Below are 11,171 nucleotides of genomic sequence, written 5' to 3' on the forward strand. Positions count from 1 at the left end.
TAAGTCTCGGGTGTCAATAATTTGGTCAATGCCATTTCTATTTATTTTCTGAATTAAAAGGATATATTAGATTCTGAATCAAAAACAAGGGTTCTGTAATATTAACAGTGAAATATAGAATTGTGGAGACCAATTACTTTTGTCAATTTCAACTTATTTTTCGAGAAAATTGTGAGTTATTTGAAAAAAGTGCAAGGGTGCCAATATTTTTGGCCACGATTGTATCAATGGAGCTCGGTCGCGGCGTGCCTGCGTTCGTGTCCATGTGTCCGGCCATCAAAGGCCTTACATTCACGTTTCGTTATAATAACTACTCACCACTATTACTAAGATATTCAAACACGGCGGCTGTTTTGCAGATGCATTGTTGTGTGAATGCGACTTACTCCACAATGAATGTGACCCTCAATGCTGCTGTGACGTAGAGTGCGGTGTTGCAGTGAAGGAGACTTTCATGAGCTGCAATCCTCCCAAACGAGGGTAAGATTGACACCCACATCATTTTATCATTATTTGTAGGCATATTTAGGTTCACCAACACATTATGAAGGAGATGGAATATGCTATGTTGATGGTTGGTATTGTGACTGTCACCGTTTCAGGGTAGACACCTCCCATTGTACCTACACGTCCATTGACAACAGGAGCATGGTGTCGAGCAGACTGTTCTGTGTGGAAAAAGATAACTGTGAGATCCAGCACTACCTCACCTGTGATTTTTACCTGTCAGTAAAGCAGGACCTGCACTAAAGTAATTCAGGACAACAGAAACCCAAAATACAGTGAGCAGGTCCTAATGAGGAAACAAATAGTGCAGGAAATATTTTGGAGAGAATTTTTTTGAACATTATTCCCTTCTTGTGTTATGTTTAGTATTTTAGGGACTCAGACGAGAGATGCAAAGATAGTTTCAGATTTGACACCTCCATACTAGGATTAGACCTCATGATTGAAATTTCAAGACTCAGAATTGCTAATACTAGACTACATCACTGTTACCTGTACACCAGTACCTGAGATGCAACACTCAAACACCTCAATCAGATTATGTATTTAATGCAGTACTCAAGGAAACTAGATGGTATTCATAGAATATTTACCCTGCGCAGTGTGTGCCCCGGTTTAGAATAGGTACACCGTATCCCTGCACACACGGGGCAGGGGGCGTATCTTACGCCATTGAGCGTAAGAGGCGACTAAAGGGTTGGCGTCAGCAAGGGCATCCGGCCATAAAAACAATGCCTCAAAAAGGGAACCATGATGATTGGCATGGGGCCCGCAAGGCTAACCCCCGCTCTAGCATGGAAACTGGCCTTAAAAAGGGAATGTATATAGTCAACTTGGTGTGAGCCAACTCTTCTGTTTTTGAACATATTTTTTCTTTGATCCAATATGGCTGCCAGACCACGTGAGCGATGACATCATAAATTTATATTCTCTAATATAATTGTTGCATACATCAAGCTCAATACATTTCAAACTCGTCAAACTTGAGCATTGTCCCTGTCGAATTATGACATCATAATTATGGCATCAATGACATCGTTAACAACACTAATTACCTCCGCCACCAATTACCAAAGGTGGATGGAGGTTTTGTTTTCACCCCTGTCTGTCTGTCCGTTTGTCTGTCAGTCTGTCCGTCTGTGAACAGAATATCTCAAAGTTGTGGACGGATTTGGACGAAATTTGGCAGAAATGTAGCGTATTTGACACCGAAGAAATGATTCGATTTTGGTGAAGATCCGGCTCCTAGAAACTTTTAAAGTGATTCTTCACCATTGGGAGATAGGGCCAAAAAACGATAATAGCAGGATATCTCAAAAAGTTATGGATGGATCTGGACGAAATTTGTTGGACAGGTTGTGTGTGTGACAAGGAGGAATCGATTCAATTTTGGTGAAGATCCGGATCCGGATCCAGCTAGTAGAATTTTTAAAGTGATTTGTATGGTCTCCACTGAGTGCCGTTTTAATTCCACATGTGGAGTTCTTTACAATGAGCAATGTTATAATTTTTTCCATGGAGCGGTTTTGGCGATGTAGAAGGGCAACGCTTTTTGGGTTTTCTGATATGGCGCCTGTATCACGTGATCTATGAAGTAATAATCATCATTAAAATATTTTACAGGAGGAGGCGCTCCTATCGTGAAAATTTTGTGTCAATCGGACCAACAATTGTGGAGAAAAAAAATCATACTGATTGAATCAAGCGTTGTACTTGTCGAATTATGACGTCATAATTAAGGTACCGATGACATCATCATTAACATATCTTTTTCCCCATGTTGATTACTTGACAATGCGCCTTGTTTCAACTTTTTCCATTGAGCGGTTTGGGAGATTATGGAGGTGTAACGTTTTTCCAAGATGGCGTCCATACCACGTGACATATTACGTCATAATTATGAATAAAAAATTCTACAGGCAGAGGTACTCCTATGGTAAAATTTAATGTTAATCGGACCAGCGGTTGCCGAGAAAATGAATTTTTAAAATGCAGATACGCTCGCACGTACGCATGCCACACGTACGTAACCGAATGCCTAACCCTGCTTTTCGCTTCGCGAGCGCAGGGTAATAATGTGGTAGCAACACTGTGCAAGATATTGCAAGCATGTCCTTAAACAGCAGCCTTTCACTCATACCAAACCTATTGTCTGTTATGAAACCACCAACCCATTGTCCATGAGACAAATAGTTACCATGTCGTCCACATTAACGAACAAAAGCACAATATATTCTACAATCATGATGTAACACTCACTTCCGCTTCCGGTCCCTCGAGCGAGGAGGCTTGCTTCAATCTCTCATGGCATCGAAGTTTGAGTATTTTCCCATTCGTGACTTTGTCAAATTTCCACTGGTTATTTTATTGCGTATGTTATTGTGCGTTTCTAGTAATTATTGCAAACTTGTGTGTAATTCGTCGTTTTTTGTTCGCACCTCGTGCGCGGCCTGGTCGATCTCGGCTCCCCTCCTCCCCACCCCGGTCGGTATTTTGTGAAGACAAGTTCTTTCCTTTGCTGTATTTGCTTGTTTTTTTAATTTTCTTTTCTCCCCATACCCCCCACGAACATCTTACCCTCTGTCCTACGTTTAAAAAAAAACAAAAACAAAAAAACTTTATTAATTCTTTCTTTCCTCGCGGACACGCGCTTGTTCTCTCGCCCCCTTGTCTAGCCTTGCGCCCCGCCCCCTTTATCTCCTTTTTCTTCTACCTCTCCAGCCTTTCCAACTCCAGTTTCCTCCATACTCATTCAACCCTTTCTCCTTCTTTCTCAAATCCACGTCATCACTTAGGGACTTTTCCCAGATTGTTTTTCACGGTTTTGTTTAAATATTATTTAAGTATGTTTAAACTTTCCCCTGCAGTGTTTTAGTCAGTGGTGTATTTCAACATGTTGTTTTTATTTTTCTTCCTATTTAAAAGGCTTTTTTCAATTTCCTCTTCAATTCATTCCACTTAAAAAAAAAATTCAATCTCTTATAGTCCTTCCTTTCTACATTATATAAACTCACCTTCATTCCACCCCTCCTCCATCGTTTTTAAACGGATCTCTGACTTGAAAATCACAATAAACCCTGTTTGTTATAAATGTTCGTTTTTCATTAATCATCCACTTTCTAAACTCCTCCCTCACCCCTCCCCTTCAAAACTCCCCACCTGCCATCTTTCTCCAATTCCCCCCGACCCCCCTTCTCCTCAAAGCTGCCTCCTCCCCACTTCATCTCCCTTCTATCATATACCTCCACCTCCCCCAACCTTCTACATTGCTCTGCCCCCCCCCCCCCCCCTTCAAACAACACCTCACTTTGCCTCATCCCATCACCATCAAACCTTTCGTCCTCCTCATCCTTCCCTTTCTCCTAACTATTCTGCAATCCATGACACACTATCAACAGCTCTCCCTACCTCCTCTTCTTCCTCATCTTACCCTACCTCTCCCCTCCCCTGTCCTGCACCCGGTGCTCCCCCTCCCTCTTCTTTAACGGTATGGACCTCAAACATCCGGGGCCTTTGCTCAAACCTGATTGATCTCTCCATACAGGTTGCTTCTGACAAACCAGACGTTTGACAAACCAGACTTCTGACTCTCCATACAGACGTAATCTGCTTAACAGAAACTTTCCTCCTACAAGATGTCTCTGATTCCTTAATATCTCTTCCTGGTTACTCCCTCCTCCGGTATGATAGACATGAGCCTCGTCCTGGTGGTGGGGTGGCTATCTTTATCAAAAACTCTCCTCTTCACTCTCCTTGCACTGCCCTCTCTCCACCTCACCCCCAGGAGTACCTCTGGCTACAGTTTCCTCTCCGCTCCCACCTTTTGTTCATATGTGTTCTGTACCGTCCTCCAAACAGTGATGACCACATTTACATTTCGCTGTCTGACAACATGGACTAACTTCAATCAACTCATCCCAACTCTCTCTTCCTCATATGTGGCGACTTCAACTGTCATCATGCCAACTGGCTGGGTGTGGGTACCTCTCACACCAGCCATGGCATCTCAGCAAAGGACTTCTGCGACTCATTGGGACTGACAGGGTCTGTCAATTTCCCGGCCCAGATCTCAGTCAAAAGAGCATCTTCTCTTCTAGACTTGGTTATGACAAACTTCCCTGCAAATGTCTGCTGCTCTTCTTCTGCTCCAATCGGTTCTTCTGATCATGTGCTTGTTAAAGTGGACATCTCTCTGGCCATTCTCAGAGAGCCTCCTGACTGGCACGGTCTTCAAGCAGCCATCAATTACCTGGACTTGTCTCCCATCTCTACTGCCTCTGACATCAACTCTTCCTGGGAATTCTTCCAACATAAACTGCTCTCTCTCATGCACAGATTTATCCCATCTCGTCTTCAGTTGTCATACCCTTCCTCCCGTCCATGGTACACAGAATCTCGTGGTGAGACAGTTGCCATGAAACAACTTGCCTGTGCCTCATGGAAGGCTAATCCAACTGAAGGCAATCTCAGATCCTTCCACCAAGCTCGGGACAAGTGTGTGTCTACCCTCAGGAGAGGCAGGAAGCAATATCTCTCCACAATAAAGAATGATCTCTCGAACCTGTCTCCTTCCTCCAAATCCTGGAGGCATCTGGTCAAATCCGTTTCTGCTGTTTGTTCCCCCTCCATCCCCTCCCTTCCCTCAAATGGCTACACAGCTGACACTGCACGTGACAAAGCCGAATGCCTCAACTCTGTGTTTGCCTCAAAATCTTGTGTCCCAAACCCATCTCTCTCTGTACCCACCTTACCCAGTCGAACCCAGCTGCTCCTGGACTCTGTGTCCTTCTCTTCTGACAAGGTGGAGAAGTTTCTGTCAAACCTCGACTCTGATTCTGCAACTGGACCAGACAGCATCAGCTCACGGGTCCTAAAATCCTGCCCTGCCGCTCTTTCACACCCTCTCTCTGTTCTCTTCACCCTCTTTTGCTCAACGTCATCTGCCATCTGCTTGGAAATCAGCAAACATTACCGCTTTGCACAAAAAAGGTGCAAAAACACATCAATCAGGCTGCTTCCAATTATCAGCAAAGTAATGGAATCCATCATTGCTTCTGATATCAAATCCTTCCTCTTCTCCAATGGCTTGATGTCTGATCATCAATTTGGATTCAGACCAGGTCATTCTACTCTGGACATGCTGCTTCTGCTGCCTCAACAATGGATGGAGGTCCTCAATGCCAAACAGGAAATTAGAGCTGTCTCCCTTGACATATCACGTGCCTTCGATACGGTCTGGCACCCAGCTCTGCTCACCAAACTCTTCTCCTGTGGTAACCATGGAAATCTCCATGCATGGCTTGCGGACTTCCACTCTGGTCGCAGTCAACGTGTGGCCCTGAATGGATTTCTCTCATCTCCCCTTCCTGTTCTGGCTGGAGTTCCCCAAGGTAGTTTTCTGGGCCCTGTGCTATTTCTGGTCTGCATCAATGATCTCTCCCACTCTCTGGAAAATCTTCTCTATCTCTTTGCTGGTGACTCCACTCTCTGCCGCTCCATTCCTCATCCCTCAGATCGGCAGTCTGCAGCCTCCTCACTCTCTGCAGACCTGGACAAAATCACAGACTGGTCAAACAAGTGGAACATGTCTTTCAATCCTGACAAATCTCACACTCTTACTATGTCTCTCCGAAAAGACCGACTGGACAACCCTCCCATCCACTTTCTGAATAATCCTCTCCAAGAAGTTCTGTCACTCAAGCTTTTGGGTCTCACTATCTGCCATGATCTTTCTTGGGAAAACCACATTTCCACGCTGGCCTCCAAAGCCAGTCTGGGCATCATCCGTCGTGCGAAGTCTTTCCTTGGCACACCTGAGCTCCTCACCATATACAAGGCCTCACCACATGCTCACCTTCACTCTTTCATTCCACTTTACTCCCGCCTCTGGAACAAACTCCCTCACTTTCCTCAATCACACTCCTCCCTCCAGGTCTTTAAAACAGCTGTTCGCCACCATCTGTTATCTTCCCCCATGCAAAACCTTGATCTTTTCTACCCCCGTTAATTCACCCCAGATTCACTTTTTTGAAATTCCGACTTCTTTCCTGGAAGTCCTGGCATTGTCCATGTGTTTTATACTTCTCCCACCCCCTCTTCCCCCCTTCCCATGCCTCTCCCCCCAAGCCCTCTCCCTCCCACAGATCTCCCGATGTCCTTGTTCCCTGCTGTTGTACTTGTGTGCTTCCCTCTCTCTCTCCCCATCTTGTCTCCCGCTCCCTTTATTGTATGTTTTGTGTGTCGTTTTTTTTGTGATTAATGTTTGCTCTTGATCGAGCTTCGATCTTGTATAAAAAAAACCAAAATAAAAATAAAAAACATCAGCAGCAGTGTGGGAGCTATGCTCGCACGATAAAACCGGACAAAATGAACGACGCCAGGAATGAAGTTTCACTGAGCTATTTATTTTCAGCTCACTCGAAAGAACTCAAAAGCACTGAATCAGCCCATCGAACGGGCGGCAATTTATACGTAAAGCTCAACACACAAAAGCCACGCCTCTCAGGTGGGGCGTGGTATGCAAATAGGTAAGCCAAGTGTTCGCCCGGGAAAGGCAAGTCTGGACACGCCCGGGCGAGTCCGGACAAGTGACCACTCGCCGGTTGCGTCATCGGCCGGTGCAAGGTAATTGTGTCATGGGGGGGGGGGGGGGGGGGTGGTAGGCGGCGTGGCGGTGGATGGTCGGGCGGGGGGCTTGGTTGACGGGGGACGACCTCGTCGTGGAGGACGGGCCAACCTTGGAGGTTGGCCGAGGTCCAAATGGGCCGGCTTGAGGCGGTCCACGGAGATGCGGTCCGGCTTGCCGCCGATGTCGATGATGAACGACTTGTCGTCCCTCTTCAGGACCCGGAAAGGTCCATCGTATGGCGGCCGGAGCGGTCCCCGATGTGTGTCATGCCGGATGAAAACATACTCCGCAGTGCGAAGTGCTGGGGGGATGTGGGGTTGGGGGCAGCCATGGTGGGACGTGGGCACGGGGGCAAATCTCCTGGCGGCCTCCTGGAGGACCGAGCATTGGCGAGCCGAGGACCAGGGGCCGGTGGCGTCAGGGATGAATTCGCCCAGCATGCGCAGTGGCTGGCCGTAGACCAGCTCGGTGGTGGAAGCCTGGAGGTCCTCTTTAGGGGCCGTTCGGAGGCCCAATAGGACCCACGGGAGCCTGTCGGCCCAACCGTCGTCCTGGAGGCTGGCCCTGAGAGCGGCCTTCATCGAGCGGTGGAACCGCTCGCACAAGCTGTTGGCTTGGGGGTGGTAGGCCGTGGTGCGGTGTATCTTGACCCCCAAGGCCTGGACGACCGCGCCCCAAAGCTCGGAGGCGAATTGCGGGCCTCTGTCAGAGGAGATGTCCGAGGGCGTGCCGAAACGGGCAAGCCAGGTGCCAATGAAGGCCTGCGCCATGTCGGCGGATGTCGTAGATGCCAGCGGGACGGCCTCCGGCCACCTGGTGGTCCTGTCCACCATCGTGAGGAGATGGGTGAAGCCCCGCGAGGAGGGCAGGGGTCCCACCAGGTCCACATTGACGTGGTCGAAGCATGCGCGGGCACGTTGAATGGTCCCAACGGGGCCTGGGTGTGCCGGTGGACCTTCGCGCGTTGGCAGGCGACACAGGCATTGGCCCTGTCGCGGACGTCCTTACGGAGCCCGTGCCAGACGAACTTTGCTGCCACGAGCTTCTGTGATGCTTTCTGGCCCGGGTGGGACAGGCCCAGGCCGTGGAGGGCGTCGAAAATGTGCCGCTGCTATCCGGTGGGCACGATGGGGCGAGGTTGGCCCAGGGAAACGTCTCACAGGAGAACCGTGCCTGTGTCCTCGAAGGGGACGTCGGCCAACCGCAGGCCTGTGTCCGCTGTCCGGAGGGCTTGCACCGTGGGGTCGGCGGTCTGGTCGGCCGCCATGCGGGCTAAGTCCACACCCAGGTGGACGGCGTTCGCGCCGGACCGGGAGAGGCAATCGGCCACAGCGTTGTCCTTGCCCGTGACGTGCTGGATGTCCGTCGTAAATTCGGACATGGCGGAGAGGTGGCGCTGCTGGTGGGCCGACCATGGCTCCATAACCTTGGCCATGGCGAAGACCAGGGGTTTGTGGTCCACAAACGCCGTGAACGGGCGGCCCTCCAAAAGATGGCGGAAGTGGCGAACAGCCAGGTAAAGGCCGAGGAACTCGCGGTCGAAAACGCTATATTGTGCTCGTTAGGGCGAAGCTGCCGGCTGAAGAAGGCCAGCGGTTGCCAAGCCCCGTTCACCCACTGTTCATGCACGGCGCCCACCGCGTAGTCGGAAGCGTCCGTGGTGAGGGCGATGGGTGCGTCGAGCGCCGGGTGCGCCAGCATGGTCACGTTGGCGAGGGCTAACTTAGCGCCCGTGAACGCCGCGTCCATCTCTGTGGTCCAGGCGACGTCGTGCTTGGCCGGCTTGCCCCCGACGGCTTCGTACAGGGGGCGCATGAGTTGGGCGGCGCGAGGCACGACCGGGTGGTAGAAATTTCCCATCCCCAAAAATTCCTGTAGGGCCTTGATGGAGCGGGGGCGCTGGAAACTTGTGACTGCCTCCACCTTGGTAGGTAGCGGGACGGCCCCACGCTTCGCGTTGCGGTGCCCCAGGAAGTCGACGGCCATTACGCCAAACTGGCATTTCGCCGGGTTGATGATGAGGCCGTGCTGGCCGAGGCGCTCAAAAAGCGTACGCAGGTGGATGAGGTGCTCCGCCCGGGAAGTGCTGGCGACGAGAATGTCATCCAGGTAAACGAAAAGGAAGGTGAGGTCACGCAGCATGCTGTGCATCAGCCGCTGGAAGGCTTGGGCCGCGTTCTTAAGGCCGAACGGCATGCGCAGGAACTCGAAGAGGCCAAAAGGCGTAATTACTGCCGTCTTCGGCACGTCGGCCGGCCGGACGGGTACCTGGTGGTAGCCCCGAATGAGGTCGACCTTGGAAAAGATCACCCGCCCCGCCAAATGGGCGGAAAAGTCATCTATGTGTGGTATCGGGTACCGGTCGGGGGTGGTGGCGTCGTTGAGGCGGCGGTAATCGCCGCATGGTCGCCATCCGCCACCCGGTTTGGGCACGATGTGCAGGGGCGAGGCCCACGTGCTATTCGAGCGCCGCACAATGCCCAATCGCTCCAGCGCGTCGAAATCCGCCTTTGCCACGGCGAGTTTGGCCGGGTCGAGGTGGCGAGCCCTGGCGTAGACCGGTGGACCTATGGTCGGGATGTGGTGTACGACACCATGCTTGTCGGCACGGCACGGCCGTGCTTGACGGCGACGGCCAAAAACGTCGGCTGCGTGAGGGCGGGAAACTCGGCGAGTAGGCGGGTGAAATCGTCCACGGCCGGGAGCGCGCAGGCTAGCTTGGTCGGAGCGGAGCCGCTCAATGAGCAAGCGAGCGAGCTGAAGGTCTCCGCGTTGATGAGCCGACGCCGTTTGACGTCGACCAAAAGCCCATGCGCGCAAAGAAAATCTGCACCCAGCAAGGCCATGGGCACGTTCGCCGTGATGAAGTCCCACCTGAAGTGCTGGCCCCCGAAGCAGAATGCGACGCTGCGCGAACCGAAGGTGCGGATGGAGGAGCCCTTTGCGGCGACCAAGGCGGGGCCGCAAAGCGCGGCCTGTTTGTCCTGCACCGAGGCGGGTATCACGCTCAGCTGAGCCCCGGTGTCGCACAAAAAACGCCGCCCGGACACTGTGTCCGTGATAAACAGAAGGCTGCCTGAATGGCCGACGCTCATGGCAGGCAGCGAGCGCCAGCCTGGTCGTTTCCTGACCTGCCGAAAGTGCACGGTGGGCGGCACGTTCTGGCCTTCTACCCGAACCTGGCGTGGTAATAGCACATGGTCTGCTCTGGTGGAGGCTCCGGCGGTCGCGTCGGGTTCGGTCGACGGGGTGTCGCGGCAGCCGCTGCCGCCAGTGGCGCTGACTCGGCCGGTGGTGGCGCCGGTCATGGCGTGGGCGTTGCCTCGGTCGGCCCAGGGTTCCAGGTGGCCGCTCCGACGTGTCGCCTGGCCGAGATAAATTTATCGGCCTCCTTGGCCAGGGCGCGAGGGTCCGTGATGGGCGAGTTAGCCAAAGCTAACCGTGCCTGCCCGGGTAGCTGCCGGAGGAACAGCTCGCGGAAGAGGAAATCCGGGCTGTGGTCGCCGAGTAGAGCCAGCATGTGGTCCATGCGCTCGGATGGACGGGCCTCACCCAGCTCCGGGAGGTCGAGTAGTTGTTGCGTGCGTTCGGTCTCCATGAGCCCAAACGCACCGAGGAGTAGGCCTTTGAGCGCGCCGTATTTGTCGGCGTTCGGCGGGTTCTGTAGGAAGCTCAGGACCCGGGCCGTGGTGGAGGCGTTGAGCGCGGAGACCACGTGGTGGTAGCGCGTTGTGTCCTCCGTAATTTTCCGCAGGGCGAATTGAGAATCCGCTTGGGCGAACCAGACGGCCGCGTGCGATTCCCAAAAGCCCGGGAGCTTCAAAGCTACAGATGACTCCATCGCCGTGTTCTCGAAAAGGGGTCACCAATTGTGGGAGCTATGCTCGCACGATAAAACCGGACAAAATGAACGACGCCAGGAATGAAGTTTCACTGAGCTATTTATTTTCAGCTCACTCGAAAGAACTCAAAAGCACTGAATCAGCCCATCGAACGGGTGGCAATTTATACGTAAAGCTCAACACACAAAAGCCAC

At 51.8% G+C, this 11,171-nt stretch overlaps 1 protein-coding gene across 1 annotated transcript in view; it reads left to right on the forward strand.

Moving 5' to 3' along the window:
• LOC137425667 (tectonic-3) overlaps window positions 1-11,171 on the forward strand; it is an 85,394-nt gene that overhangs the window by 19,158 nt on the left and 55,065 nt on the right. Inside the window, exons 2-3 of the mRNA XM_068114313.2 lie at window positions 360-480; window positions 603-688. Of these exons, the coding sequence (XP_067970414.2) occupies window positions 360-480; window positions 603-688 (207 nt within the window). The remainder of the gene's footprint in view (window positions 1-359; window positions 481-602; window positions 689-11,171) is intronic.

This window comes from Myxine glutinosa, chromosome 4, assembly GCF_964187855.1.
Source record: "Myxine glutinosa chromosome 4, kmMyxGlut1.1, whole genome shotgun sequence".
Taxonomy (NCBI): domain Eukaryota; kingdom Metazoa; phylum Chordata; class Myxini; order Myxiniformes; family Myxinidae; genus Myxine; species Myxine glutinosa.